This window comes from Mus caroli, unplaced genomic scaffold, assembly GCF_978045245.1.
Source record: "Mus caroli unplaced genomic scaffold, Mus_caroli_1 scaffold_4, whole genome shotgun sequence".
Classification (NCBI taxonomy): domain Eukaryota; kingdom Metazoa; phylum Chordata; class Mammalia; order Rodentia; family Muridae; genus Mus; species Mus caroli.
This window is the reverse complement of record NW_028227259.1, coordinates 77,022,491-77,038,286: the sequence shown is the minus strand read 5'-3', so window position 1 is coordinate 77,038,286 and position 15,796 is coordinate 77,022,491. Positions and strand designations below refer to the sequence as shown.

At 44.3% G+C, this 15,796-nt stretch overlaps 1 protein-coding gene across 1 annotated transcript in view; it reads left to right on the top strand.

Annotated features, from left to right (window-relative positions):
- Scfd2 (sec1 family domain containing 2) overlaps nucleotides 1–15,796 on the top strand; it is a 323,120-nt gene that overhangs the window by 39,720 nt on the left and 267,604 nt on the right. Inside the window, exon 3 of the mRNA XM_021162778.2 lies at nucleotides 2,063–2,190. Coding sequence (XP_021018437.1) covers nucleotides 2,063–2,190 — 128 coding nt within the window. The remainder of the gene's footprint in view (nucleotides 1–2,062; nucleotides 2,191–15,796) is intronic.

Sequence of the window (15,796 nt, the reverse complement as noted above, 5' to 3'; positions counted from 1 at the left end):
AAGAGGGTAGTGGTGCTCTACTCGGGAGCTCCTGAGTTGAGACTGAGACCTGGGAGGAGGGGAGAGTAATTTTGATGGAAAAAGATAGGGTGTGATTGTGGACCATAAGTTTGGGAAGCTGGCCCTGTAAATTAGCTGCTCAGCGTTCTTCAGTGGTTCCCAATTGCATTCCACTCTTTAGAGAAATTGGGTGTTTTCTTGAAAACCACAAAGCAAATAAATGTACTTTTGAATTATGGTGAAGACTGTCTTTGGCTTACTCCTTGGAAGGAGCAAAACAGTCTTAGGTTCCTTGCATATCTGCTTTGAATGTTCTAAAACGCTCCTTCCTCCTGTTTGTAGCTATGCCATGATAACCGTTCACCCTCCTGGGCAGATGCATAATGTTTTCCTTTGGCTGCATTTAGAGCTTTAGTGTCTTTGTACTAGCTTATTGTTTGCAGAAGAAGCTATTCTCTCAGTCACTCTCCTCCCAGATAGGATTCTATTAGCATAGAGTCTATTCCCTCCTCAGTGAAACTCATGTCACATGTTTTGTAATGTCTTTGGTTATGTGTTATAAATATGTAAGCTTCCAGATTTTAAGTCACTGAGAGTTTCTTTTATCTGTCATCCACATATATGCCATCCACATATAGGGCATGACATGTAATTTACATGCTCACATAATAAACCTGAGGATGATAGATGTGGGTTCTGTTAGGATCCTTTAGAGGAGCACCAAGACTAAGTATATGATTAGAAAAAGACTTCTACAGTTGTAGATTTGGAGTTCTACAATAACTGTGGGCAGCTAGAAGCTAGAGGGAGCTGCTCCCTCCATTGAAGATGCTGGGTGCCTCGGAATAAGGTGGGGAGGAGGTTAGAGGCAAGGTTTAGCCCCGGGCCTAGGCTGGAGTCTTGGAAGCTCCCTGTAAAGCTCTGAGTGAGCACTCAAAGGCTGTGTGTAGAGCCTACTGCCTGTAAGCAGCGGCAAACGCATCAGAATGCCACACAGCGTCAAGCCCAGGCTTGAAGCCTTCCCTGCTTCTTTAATTTCTACTTCTGCCCAGCGCCCAACATATTGGACAGTGGAGCCCACAGGCAGGTCAGGACTTCCCTCTGGGAACATCCTCTCAGACATGGAGAAATGTGCTTTACTGATTTTCTATGTATTCCTCAGTCGGTCAAGTTGGTAGCTAAGCTAACCATCAGAGAAGTTGTAGTTTTGACTTTAAAGATATGACTTCACATGTAAGAGTAGCTGATACTAAGAGCTATTACTCTTTATTGAGTAGTTAGTGTTGGTGGGGCTTTTTAGGTGGAAGATGTCCTTAGGAAAGGACAAAAGTCACCCTTGTTTCCTTTATGTTGAGCTTTGAAAACGTTATTACAAATGTGTATACTTGGCTTTGTGGCAGCGGCCTTCCGGTAAGAACACTGTGCTCATTTATAACAGGGACATGGCCTGGCAGATGAGTCAGAGAGCTACTGGGAAATGAACCCAGATGAGACCCTGCATAATGCAGTGCTTGGGCTGCTATCAACAGATGATTGTAAAGGCTTCCCTAAGGGCCATCCTTCCTGCTGAATGCCTGGAGTGGAATACTTCAGTGCCTGCCACTGGGTGCAAGCTCTCATTCTTACTCACTAGGAAGTCTGCCTGTTAGGAAGTGCATTGAAAATCTGTACAAGAATTCTCAGTGAGGATTTCTCTGTGCTTCTCAGACAGTATGCTATGTCAAGTTGACACTATTGATATGTTGGTTTTAGCCTTACATTTAATTTTGGCTTTTGTGACATTCATGTTTCTTTAGCAATGAATTGTATTGTTAACTACTTTCAAATGAAAAGTCTCCAAAAATATATCTAACACATAATTTTCTCGTACTTTCATAGAACATTGTAGCCTTTCTTCTCCCCTTTATCCTGAGTTTGTTGTCCCCTTAATTCCTCAATATCCTACCCATTAAATGAATTAGATGCCCTGTATCAAATTAATACTTCCCAGTGGCAATGATGGTATTAGTGCTCCTATTTCCCAGTAGGAATTTACTCTAAGTTGTATGTGTTTCCACTGCAGTGAGGCCTCAGCCAAGGCCCTGTGGGAAGCCTTACTGAACTGCAAGCACAAAGAGGCAGTGATGGAAGTTCGGAGACATCTAGTGGAAGCAGCCAGCAGAGAGAACCTGCCCATCAAGATGAGTATGGGTAAGCCCCTGCCTCTGCGGAGGCGGCCCAGAAATCCTGTTTTCAAAAGAAGCAAAGCTGCAGCTTTGACCCTGCCCTGGTGTCTGTCTCTTCACTCCAGTCCTTGCCTTCCTACCTTTCTGTCTTCTCTCTTTTGCCTGCTTCCTTTTTAAAAAAATAAAGATGAAATTATCTTTAATCTTCTTTACAGTCCAGTCGTTATCCCCGCCCCTCCCCCGCCCCAGTTCTGCCCTCCCACAGTTCCTCATCCCATTCCTCCTCCCCCATCTCCATGAGGTTGTCCCCAATGCCCACTCCCCCCGATCCTACCCCACCAGGTCTCCCTACTCCCTGGAGCCTCAAGTCTTTCAAGGGTTAGGTGGTACTTCTCCCACTGAGGCCAGACCAGCAGTTCTCTGTTGCATATGTGTCGGGGGCCTCATATCAGCTGGTGTGTGCTGCCTGGTTGGTGGCTCAGTGTCTGAGAGATCTCAGGGGTCTAGGTTAGTAGAGACTGCTGGTCTTCCTCTGGGGTTTCCCTCCTCCTCAGCTTCTTCCAGCCTTTCCCAAATTCAACCAGAGGGGTCCCCGGCTTCTGTCCATTGCTCAAGTGTAAGTGTTTGCATCTGAGTTTTTCAGCTGCTTGTTGGGCCTTTCAGAGGGCAGCCATGGTAGGCTCCTGTCTGTAAGCACACCATAGCATCAGTAATAGTGTCAGGCCTTGGAGCCTCCCCTTGACATGGATCTCAATTTGGACTGGTCACTGAGCCTCCTTTCCCTCAATCTCTTCTCTAGGACCCAAGTGAAGATGCTTCAATCCCACTTTGGAAGGAGGGGAAAGCAATCACAGTGGGCAGAGGGAGGGAGGGTCCTGGGTGGGAAAGGGGACAGGGAGGGGAAAAGGGGAACATGACCAAGTATTGAAGGGACAGGACTGAAGCCCTGAGGGCCAGCAGAAAGAATGGAAACAGGCAACCTCGGGAGGTAGGAGGTGGAGGGACCCTCTGGAGAGGGAGACCAGCCTTTCCCAGAGACCTGGGAGGTGAGAGACTCTCAGGACTCAAAGGGAGGGAACTTAGGTGAAATGCCCTACAGTGGGGAGAGGGAACTTGTAGAGCCCACCTCCAGTAGAAAGACAGGGCATCAAGTGGAGGGATGGAGTTGCCATCCCACAGTAAAAAACTGTTACCTGTCCTGTCCCTGCCTGCTTTTCTTCTTTCTCTTTATTGTTTTTAACATGTGTACTTGTGCGTGGTATGTATATATTTATGTGCATGCATGTTTGACTACATTAGCACCTGTATACATATAGGTGCACGTACACATGAGGATCAAAGGTTGACATCATTGGGTATCTTATACCATCACTTCCCATACTATTTATAAAGGCAGGTTGTGTAGGGATCCCTTATTTCTACTTCTTGAGCATGGTGATTACATGCCAGGCTTTTATGTGGGTGCTAGGGATGCAAAGTTCACTCTGTACAAGTCGTTCATCCAGTGGCCAGCATCCTGCCCCCTTCCCTTTTGACTGGCCTTGAACACAGCATCTTCCTTCCTTAGCTTCCCCAGTGCTGGGATAAATCACCATGGGCTCCTTGCCTCTTTTCACAATCCTCTGTGTGTGTTTAGTTTGGAGTTCCTTACTCAAGTACAGTGAAGCAAGAACTAATTCACATTGGGAATTAAGAAAGGGCAAAGTGCATAGAAGATCCCGGCAATGATTTATACTGTGTTTTAGTGGCAAGCCTTCTGATCTTATCGTGAACATAAATCAAATTTTATATCTCAACAGTAGACTCTTTAAATATCAATAAACTTTACTTTTCTCAAGAGCTCTGTCTTTGAAAAATAATCAAAGCCAGAAATTAAAAAAAAAAAAAGAAAATATCCAACAAACATCATGAGTAACTCCACAAAGAATTCAAATTTAAATGTTTGACTTTTTTTTCCTTATCAACTCCCACAACCCCCAAAAAGATAAAATACTTTTCTTTATCCCCAAACTCCAGACAGGAGAGGTGGGGGTTAGGGGAAGAAACAGTGGATTGTTAGCAGGGTTAGTCCATGCTCGATGCCGGTGCCAAGTGCTGTCTAATCAGAGATAAGGCAGTGTGGTGACCTACTTCTGCTTACTGTCACCAGGCCTCATTCCCACATACAGACCTAGAACCATGAGAAGTTAGAAAAAGAACTAGAAGTTCTCAGTACCCTGAGACATCAGTATTGGAAAACTGCCTGTCAGTCAGCTTATCATCAAACAGTTCCGTACTGGTGGCTCACATGGCGGAGAGGTGGGATGCAACAGCCAGGAAGAAATTACACTCGCCAGGACTCCCTGGCCCGTGTTGTAAAGTTTACTAAAGCATGAATTTTTCTGCCTTCAATCAAAGCTTCTGGTGTTTTTGAGGCATTAAACATCTTTTGATTCTAGAGCAAGCCAGCATTCTCCAGTATTTACATTTATGAGATGGGTTTCCTGCTGGAAACCTCAGATCATCAATATAAAACCCCGCAGCCCCTCCACTACCAACACCAATAGGATATAAACCGTGTTCTCTTAAATGATAAAAGTAATTGCTAAAACAAAGGAAAAACTTCATTTTATCATTGTTTATCTAAATATCTGTCATCTTACTGAGAGTTTGTTATTAAATTGTCAGTTAAGTAGATACATTCCAGAAAAGTGATTTTTAAAACACTGGAAAGGGAATTGTATTCTTCCCACTGACTTTCATACAAGGAAAAATATCTTCTAAAAGTAAGAAACAAGTAGACCCTAAGAAATGCATTTGTTTCAACCCACAAAGGCCATAGACGTTCCTATGGCAGGTTTCCCAGCATGCCTCTCTCCAGAGGTCCACTGTGCTGGCCTGGTCTTGGCTCCCCACAGAAGGGCTCTACTCTCTGGTGTGGACTTGTGGGTGGAACACCCTTTAGAATGCAAAGGCATCACTGTCCTTTCAGCGCCTTGAGATGCCTTGAGAGCGCGCGCATGCTTGAGACCTCTGCTGATTATTTTAGGGCTTCCTTTTTCTTTTTCTTTTTTAAATAAAAGGATCCCACTAACTGGGGGTCGGCTTCCTCGGTCTTCATCCTTCTTAGCTGCATCTTCGGCTGCTGTGCGGGACATTGTGTTTCTGTAGCTTTCCTCCCCAGACTGTGAAGGATGCACAGGCAGTTATATTTGCGGGTGAGTCACACTTTGTGGCTTATTAGCCCAACCTGAATTTACTCAAAACTGGGGGAAGTATCTGTCCCCTAGAAGGTGAGCATGGCTTGGGGCAGCGTGGGAGGACTCCTTCCTGATCTTGGTCCTTACAGTCACCGGTTCCTTTAGATGGATGCAAGCTCTGTCTTTATCACATATATATTTTCTTTTACTTTATTATAGAATTTTGTGATTAAGAGGAATGTGTGTGTGTATCTGAAAGAGGGAGGGAGGGAGGGACAGAGGGAGGGAGGGAGGGAGGGAGGGAGGAAGAAGAGAAGGAGGAGGAGGAGAATGGGGGAGCAAAGCTGAAATGAAGAATGACGTGAATTGGCAAAGTGCATAAAAGGAGAGATTAAATACTAATTATGACCAACATACCATGTAATTACAGTTTACAAACTGTGGAGAGTCTAGGCATGGCCTCGGGCCACATACACTGCTTAACTCCCACATTGCTTTTATGTTTTACTTGTTCCTAACTTGTGAAAAAGGGCAAGAAAATGAACTTTTATTGAGCAGCTGTTTACTTATAAATTTTTCCATACTTTGTTTAATGCTCTCAATAATCATATGAGTTTGTTATCCATTTTCTACACCCATTTCATAGACCAGGAAAACTGAGACCTAGGAAGCTTGAGGTTTTTATAGGATTTCTGTGGTGTTAGTTATTGTTTCTCAGATTAGGGCTGGGACTCTGAGAGCAAACTTCTTTTCCATCTGGCTCTGTGGCAGGCTATGTAATAAGCAGTGCTGAGGGAGATGTGGGCTGGAGGGGAAAGAGGGTACTTGCTTCTTCTTGTCTGCTTCCCAGGGGTGTGTGGACTGCTTGTCAGCAGTACTGCTTCCTCAGGGGTGGAACTAAGGGGCCATCTAAGTTTCACCCCCTACATCTTTATATTTTGTTTTCTCCACCGTGTTGTTGTCAACTACAACTTCCTATTGTTACTCCTATGATGCCCTTTGCTGCTGCTTCTTCTAATTAGCCAGATTACTGTGTCCAAATAGGTGTTACACTTTCTGTCTGCTGCAGTGCTTTTCGGCTTTTCTAATGATGTGACCCTTTAATACAGTTCCTCTTGTTGTCTGACCCCCAGCCACGAAATTATTTTCATTGCTACTTCATGACTGTAATTTGGCTATGTTTAGAATCATAATGTACATATCTGACATGCAGGATACTTGCTTGTTTGTTTTTTGTTTTTTTGTTTTTTTGAGACAGGGTTTCTCTGTATAGCCCTGGCTGTCCTGGAACTCACTCTGTAGACCAGGCTGGCCTCGAACTCAGAAATCTGCCTGCCTCTGCCTCCCGAGTGCTGGGATTAAAGGCATGCACCACCACGCCCGGCTTTTTACTTTTTTTGTTTGTTTGTTTGTTTTTTGTTTTTTGATGCAGGATACTTGCTATGTGACCCTGTGAAAAGGTTGTTCAGCTCCCAATGGGGTTGCAACCCACAGGTTGAAAACCTCTAGTCTACTGGCTGGCCTGTGACACTCATAGAACGAATAAGTGAAGATTCAAGGCTGGCTGGCTGACTTCCTTATCAAGTTTCTTGCTGAGAGAGGAGTCCAGACAGGGTGTCCACACTGCTATACACGACACTATCATTGTATCATCCCCTTGCCCAGAATCCCCAAGGGGTCCACCCTCCCTCCTGGAGTCGCCCAGATATAAAGCGCTCTGTTTCTAGACAGCCTTTAAGCCCCCTGGGCACCATGTGTGGCCCTGCTTTCCCCTCTCCTCTCTGTTCCTCCTTCGAGACTTCTCAGAGCCAGGCTCTGCTGCTCTTTCCTAGTCTGTCCATTGCTGGTTCCTGGGGCGCTGCTTTCTCTCCTTGTCTTACCACGCATGCCCCTGGAGGCTGACCATGACTGCCTTCATAGGCCTTCCTGCCCCTCACCCTCAGTCAGGTGCTGCTTGTTGGCCTGGCTTCTTTCTTGTCAGTGAGCAGTTACTTGTGTTCCCTCCTTTTCTGGTGTTTATTAACACTTCAGATTTTTCTTAGCTTATGATCTTTAAAAATTACATCCTTTTCCTGCCATAGCCTTGACCACTATATTTCTCACTTTCCAGCATACAGTCCCAAGCATGTGTGGACACAGTCTCAGGTCTTTGTGTCTTTGTAAAATCTGGGTGATTTTTCATGACCTGATATGGCTGTTGCTTTCTTTGCAGAGTTAACTTAAAATGCCTGTCTTCCCCTCTCTTGGTTACTCTGGTTCGAACTACTAAAGAGCCACGAATCTTTTCTTAGTACTTGCTGCAGTGTATTGTGCATTAACCTAAAGGCTTAGCAGACAGTGTCTAAGTCACAGTCTTCACGGCCATTTGAAGAACTCGGTACATGACAGGTAGCGCGGTGCTTGTTGATTCGGTGAATGGGTTGCCTGATGAGTGTGGGCAACAGAAAGAAGCAGTCAGCAGTTCTGCTTTAGCGTGCTGTGTGACTGTTATGTTTACAGATTTCCTTTCTGATGATTTTGTTCCACTGTTGTCTCTGGGCATCTATCACGTCTTCTTCTGTGGAATTTTCCACTGTTGTCCTCATGTCGCTCTGCGTTTCCGATGCCTTTGTCTTTCTAATGGGTTCCTGCCTTCTTCTTACCTACACTTTGCTGCTCCATTGATTTGTCATCTTTAGGTTATGCCTTGCAGATGTTAATGAGTTCTGCCAGCCTTAGGGTCTTAGCCTCTATCTTATTTCCACGTCACTCTCCAAACAAGACCACAGTTTTCCTGCAGCCCAGGGCTCTGGGGTTGTAGATAAAACTGGTCCAGAGGTGGGCCAGGTTTACCTCGAGTCTGGGGACTGGAGCTCAGGGCTTTGCTCTTGTGCTGCGAGTGCTTTACCCACAGAGCTAGCTCTGAGCCCTTCTCTATGCTTTCTAGATGTCCTGGTTCTCTCACCGAGGTTTCTAGAACTCATTCTTAGGCAGGTGGATTTCTGAGTTTGAGGCTAGGCTGGTCTACAAAGTGAGTTCCAGGACAGCCAGGGCTATACAGAGAAACCCTGTCTCGATAAACCAAAAAAGAAAAAAAAAAAAAAAGGTTTACTTCTCGGAATACCCTTTCTCCTTGCCCCGCGGCTCCTCCCGAGGTGCAGGAAGGATGCTTCTGTTCCCCCACCTCACTGCCTCCTCGCTGATCAGTTCCTAAGGCTGAGATGTGGTCAAATGAGTAACACTTGCATCATGGCCATTCTGAAGTGAAGCTGACTACCTGCATACGTCCATGCTGCTGTCTGGTTGGCATTGAAGCCTCAACACTCATTGGGTCACCACAACACTTGTGGCCACTGTCGTTTCTATGTCATTAGTGCAAATACAACATAGTAGCAGAACTTCAGTGTTATCAACATAGTTTTGACCATGCCTGAAAGTGTGTCAGGAACATGGGTTTGTGGGAACATCTATGAGAATTATATTGTGTAAAGATTGCCATATTTTATGAGATGTAAAATTGACATGATTCCTTAGATTGGTGGAGTCACTGTTAGATGTTAAAAAAAGATGCAGTCCTGATAAGTCAGGAAATCCCAAGTGGTTAGCCTGAAACACTTGAGCATATGAGCAACAGATGGACTTAGGAGGAAGGTGGATGGAGAGAGTTTGTATATGTAAAAACAGTAATTAAACCCATAGCCAAACGCTGGATAGAGCTTGGGGAGTCTATGGAAGAGTTGGGGGAAGGATTGAGGGACCCGAAGAGGACACGGACTCCACAGGAAGACCAATAGAGTCAATTACCCTGGACCCTTGGGGCTCCCAGAGACTGAACCACCAACCAAAGTGTGAGCATGTCCTGCACCTAGGTCCCTGCCCATATGTGGCAGATGTGCAGGTTAGTCTTCATGCAGGTCCCCCAACAACAGAAGAGGGAGCTATCCCTGAACCTGTTGCCTGCCTGTGGACCCCATTCTCCTAATCTGAGACTGCCTTGTCTGGCCTCAGTGGGAGAGGATGCACCTAGTCCTGCATTGACCTGATGTGCCAGGGTGGAGTGATACCCAGGGGGACCTGCCCCTTCCCAGAAGAGAAGGGAGGGGGAAATGGGGGAAGGACTGTGGGAGCGGAGAGTGGGAAGAGAGGAGCAGCTATTGGGATGTAAAATGAATAAATATATTAATTTATGAAAAACAATAGTAATTAAAGAAGAAGGGGTCTTGAATTTTGGAGTGAGTGAGTGAGTATGAACAGGAGGAATTGGGGTAGAAATCAGATAAATACAGTACTCATGTATGAAATTCTCAAAGAAGTAAAACATCTCAGTTAAAAACTCATTGTGTTTTTCCTAGAGACTTTACAGAGTTCAAGATAAAAGAGCATTTTTACTTATTGAAAGCATAATTGTAAGCTGGGTATGATGCTGTATACACATCTGGGCTCCCAACACCTGGTAAGCTGGTGAAGGGAGAATAATAGTTGGATGATAGCCTGGGCTAAGTAGACAATTCTGAGCCAGCATGGGATACAAAGCTAAACCTCGTTTCAGGAAACAAAAACTAAATTTAAAAAATGTATCATAGTTATTATGTATATTTTTATTAGGTTCTTGCAGGATGTGTAGATCAGGCTGCACATATTCAAAATTATTCTATATCATATAAAATCCCAGCTATCAGGCTGCAATTTGAATGACTGAATGTATTTGTGTAAGTAAAGGATTATTGTGTGTGCAGCACAAACAATGAGCCAGAGACCAACAAGTGAGCTGTTTACACAAGTAATTCATTACCACCTATGAATTTATCAAATTAAATCAACACCACCCAGATATGTAAGCATTACAGCCATATAGAAAACCAGGGCTGTGACCTTACAGAGCACAGCATACTAAGGAGCAGTGCAGCCGACTCACCTAAGTCACATTAGTGCAGGGACACTGTTTTCACCCCAGCTGGACTGGGCATCCCAGGACAAAGGACAATGGGCTCCTGACCTGCTGATCTTTGGGTCCTGAGTTCAATACCAGCCTCCTGCTTTACACGGCCTTTTTGCAATGCTGCTCATCCTAGTCCAGCCCTGTGTGGAGAGCAAGCTCTGCACCTCATCCTCAGCCAGGCCTGTGAGCTGTGAGGCCTCTCCCCCTCCCCCCCTCCCCCTCTCCTCCCCCTCCCTCCTCCCCTCTCAGTTTGGTTTTGCTTATGAGAAACCAATTCTTGATTTTACTCATTTTTTAAAAGTGGGCTTTTTGTTCTTTATCCAGTTTATTTTTGTTCTGATCTTCATTAGTTTCTTCTTTCTGCTCACTTAAGCTTTGTTCTTTTTCTAGTTCCTTGAGGCTCAATGTTAGACTATTGGGATCTCTAAGTCTCATTGGTGTAAACTTACCATTTAGAATGTTGCATCCATAGATTGTGATCAGTTTTGCTTATTTTTCCTAAGGAGTTTTTATTTTTATTATGTGTGTATTAGTGAAAGAGAGACAGAGAGGGACAGACACAGAGACACACAGAGAGGGACATACACACACAGGCACACAAAGAGGGGGACACACAGACACACAGAGAGGGACACACAGAGACACACAGAGAGGGGGACACACACACACAGATACACAGAGAGGGGGACACACACACAAACATACAGAGAAGGGGACACACACAGATTCACAGAGAGGGACTCACACATTGAGACACACAGAGAGGGGGACACACACAGAGACACACAGAGAGGGGGATACACACACAGAGACACACAGAGAGGGGGATACACACAGAGACACACAGAGAGGGACACACACACACACACACATACAGAGACATAGAGACAGAGCAGAACACACACTTTGAATTGCACTGGATTTGAAAGCTCAGAGCCCCCTCCCAGGGCTTTACTCCTCTACCAAGCACATACTGTCCAGACCTTCCCAGACATCACCATCATCTCAGTGCTAAGTGTTGAATATCAGCACCTATAGATGCTATGTCTCATTCAGACTACTGTATTGTGCATGTGAGAGTTCATGCAAGAGGAGGAGGGGGAGGGGGAGAGGGAGAGAAGGAGAGAAGGAGAGAACATGAACATAAGTGCATGCCTTTGGAGACCAGACCAGCGTACCATGCTTCCTGGAACTAGAGTTACGAGAGGTTGTGAACTGAACTCTCATCTTCTGTGAGAGCAGTACGTGCTCTTAACTTCTGAACCAAATTACTTCTAAATTTTCTTTTGGGTTTATCTGTTGGCTTTTCAGGAGGAGTGTAGTGTTTAATTTCTGCATGTTTGTGAATTTGCTAAGATTCCTTCTGTTGTTGACTCTAACTCCACACTGTTGTGGTTGGAAAGCATACACTGAACCATTCCAGTCTTGAACTCATTAAGACTTGTTTTGTGCTGTAATCTTCTGCCCTCCTGAGAGAATGTTTCTGGCTAGAGTGTTCCTTGTATGATAAACACACATATTTCACCCCTACTGAACGGATGGTTTCATACATATCCATTAGGTCTAACTGGACTAGATAGGGTATTGAAGTCTCCTATTATTAAACAAGAGCCTAATTATCTTTTTAAAGATTTCTTAATATTTGCTTTACCCATTTAATGTTTTGGCAGATATTTCTACCTACATTTTAAAGGCTGGTTTACTTTATGTGTATGAGTATTTTGCCTGCATGTATATGTACTACTGCATGTGCCTGATACCCATGGAGTGCAGAAGATGTGTACCCTGGAACTGCAGTTAGGATTGCTGTGAACCACCCTGTGGGTACTGGGAGCCAAACCCAAGTCCTGCACAATAAAGTGCCCTCAACCACTGGGCCATCTCTCATCTCCTTGATGTATTTACACTATGTGTAGTCACTTCTTGCAGCAGTCTTAGTGTGAATGCTGTTTTGTCTCATAAGGTATAGACCATTCTTGTTTTCTGCTGTCCACTATGTGTATGGGCTCTTTCCTCATCTTAAGTCCATGTGTGTCTTTTAAGTCTAATGGAGTCTCCCATAGATAGGCCACTTTAACTCTTCCTATTTAGGTCCTACTGGGTGAAGACTTGTTCCTTTCCCTTGGTTTTCTGCTTGTCCCTGGTTCATTACTCCTTGCTTGTTTTTTTTTTTTTTTTTTGTTTCTGCAGTGTAAAGCTCTAATTCCTGCCTTTCCTGTTTGTGCATCTGCTGCATTCTTCTGTTCTGTGGTTACCATGAGGCTCACAGAAGACATATTGTTGTAATAGACTATTTTAAGCTCATAACAGCTTGGATCACAAACAAATGCCTCGGCTTTTACCCCTTTTCCTAAGTTTACATTTTTGTGTTTACAATCAACGTATTTTTTGTATATTCCTTTAACTTACTATAGCTGCAGTTGTTTTCTTGAAAATTGTAACTTTTGGCATTCAAACTAGAGACATAAGAGGCTTCCACACTGCTGTTGCAGTAATCAAGTGTTCTGAATTTGACAATGTATTCGTCTCTGCTAATGAGTTTTATAGTTTGGGGGACTTTGCTGATAGTAATTACCATTATTTCCTTTCTGAATGAAGACTTTCCTTAAGCAAATCCCAATGAAGCCTGGGGGTGTAGCAGAATTCTGCCTAGTGTGGATGAAACCCTAGGTTCAGTCCTCAGCACTGTATAAAACTTGGCTTGGTGGTACAAGCTTGTAATCTCAGCCTTCAGGAGTAGAGGCAGGAGGATCAGAAGTTCATGTAGAAAAGTCACTCTGACTTAAAATAAAAATCCTATAAGACAGATCAATTTGGAAAGTGGATCAGAATTGCCATGAATTTGAGACCAGCCTGAGCTACATAGTAAGTTCTAAACCTGCCCGGGCTATGGAAGGAGTGAGGAGGCCCTGTCTCAACCAGACAAACGAGATTCATGAGCTACATCTGGTGGTGATGAATTTCCCAAATTTGCTTGTCTGGGAAAGAGCTTATTTCTCCATTTCTGAGGTAAAGCTTTGCTGGGCATTATAGTGTCAGGTGGCAGAGCCTCCCTTCCCCATTTCTCACTGGCCGACTCTCCAACAGTCCACCTCCACTCCTCGCTGCCCTCTCCTTCAAGAGAGCTTCTTCTCCTGTCAAGGTCTCCTTTAATCTTTTATGCACACACATGCATGCAAGCCTGCACACACACACACACACACACACACACACACACACACACACATTTAAACTGAGACTCCACATCTGGAACCATTTCAGTTAATATAATGCCCTTTTGTTCCATCCATTTACCTGCCCAAGCAGTGCTTTTCTTTAAAGTTGAATTAGCCTCCATTTTATGTTTGCACATTTTCTTTCTCCATCTTCTGTTGGTAGATATATAGGCTTGGTTCCATTTCTTAGCTATTGCAAATACTGCAGCAGAAAGCGTGAACATGCTAGGATCTCTGTGACCTGCTGACTTACCGTTCTGTGGATGTGCACCCAGGAGTTAAATAGCTAGATCATATGGCAGCTCTATTTTAATGTTCAATTATTTTATGTATTTATTGTGTGTGTACATATGTGTGTATGAGTGTGTGTGTGAGTGAGGGCTCATGTGGAGGTCACAGGACACACATGTACATCAGTTCCTGCCTTCTGCCTTATTGAGGCAGAGTCTGTCTTCCTACTTCTGCACAGCGTACATCAGGCTATCTGACCAGACCAGCTTCTGTCCTCGGTACCCTGGCTTTGCCTCCTGTCTGTCACTGCAGCTGGCCTTTTGTAGGTTCAGGTGATGACATTGGTGTGCCGTGCTGATTTCCTCTCACTTTGCTGGCTTTTCTGTCCAGGTTGTTGTGTTGTCCTCTTCTCTCCATGGTCTGCCTTAGGTTGATTTGCTCGACTGTGCTCTCTTTGAGGTTCTTGATTATTTTTACTAGTAAACTTCAAAATCTTCATACAGCATTTTATCCATTTTAGTGTCTATGAATTCAGTAGTTGCATAATTATGGTCTTTTAAAGAAATCGTGTTGCCCACCCTTTTCATACTTCTTATGCTTTGTGGTGCAATGCGCACATCTGTTTAATATATTCCTAGAGTCACTTAGTGAAGACTAAAAACTGTTTTAACAGCAACAGCACAATGTATCAGATACAAAAGTACTACAAAACCTGATTAAAGCACACTAGTATATCACCAATCACTATTAACCAGACACTGGGAAAACTAATGTAGAATTTTCTGTGAGGTTAAAACTCATTTAGGAAAGCCGGGTGTGGTGGCACACGCCTTTAATCCCAGCACTGGGGAGGCAGAGGCAAGCGGATTTCTGAGTTTGAGGCCAGCCTGGTCTAGAGTGAGTTCCAGAACAGCTAGGGCTATACAGAGAAACCCTGTCTCGAAAAACCAAAAAACCAAAAACAAACAAACAAACAAACAAAAAAACCCAAACAAACCAAAAAACCAAAAACTCATTTAGGGTGAATGTGGAAGTAATACATGTATGAGGTGAAAAATAAAAGGAAGCATGGCAAAAGGAAACTACAGGGGAAGCAAGATTCTATAAATGGAAAGAAGAGAAGTATGGAGTAAGAAAATGAGCTAGAGATCAGAAGAGCAGAAAAACAAAACAAACTCCAATCATGAGTCAGCGTGACTGCAAATACAGAGTGAGCGGGAGCGATAGATGGCTCATCATTACAGCACCTGCTGTTCCTACAGGGGACCTGGGTCTCATTCCAAGCACACACGATGGCTCATAACCATCTGTTCCTCCGGTCCCAGGGACCTTCTGCCCTCTATTGACCTCATTTGGAATCAGGCTCGCACATGGTACACATACATACATACATACATACATACATACATTCAGGCAAAATGTACACTTAAAATAAAATCTAAAAACAGAAAAGCAAAAATCCAAACCCAAATTAGGTAAATGTATGAAGGTGAATAAAAAAGAAAATGCAATTTTTAAATGTAAAGAAACAATAGCAACAATAAAAACAACCAGTAAGATAAAGTGCAAACCAGTAAGAAAGTACAGTTGGATACAAAATGCCCGAAAGAGGATGGGGATGCCAGTGAACGTGGGGGAGGGGAAAGAAAGACACCAGTTTCCCAGTGAAAACAGTGAGTAAATAAAATGCCAGAACTATCCAGAGGACACTATCCAGAGGACAGGCTTGTGGCTGGGGCACAGCCATGCAGGGCTGGGACTGAGGGCTCCCCAGGGCTCTGTGTTTTGTAATGGTTTCAGTGCCAGGGACAGGTCTTCATAGATGAACTCAGGCACCAAGAAACTAAAATGCAGAGGGTAGGGGCTGGGGAGAGCCTCTGTGAGGTTTGAGGGTAGGAGCTGGGGAGAGCCTCTGTGAGGTTTGTTGCCACAGGGCCTGGTGGCCTATGGTATAAGCCTGTATAGTACAGGATGGCACAGTCTGGGAGATGAAAAGGTGCTGTAGTTACTGGCCTCCATCAGGTCCTCTAGGAGGAACACACCCTAGAAATAGCCCTTGTTTCAAGATGACACAGCACATAGCATCGT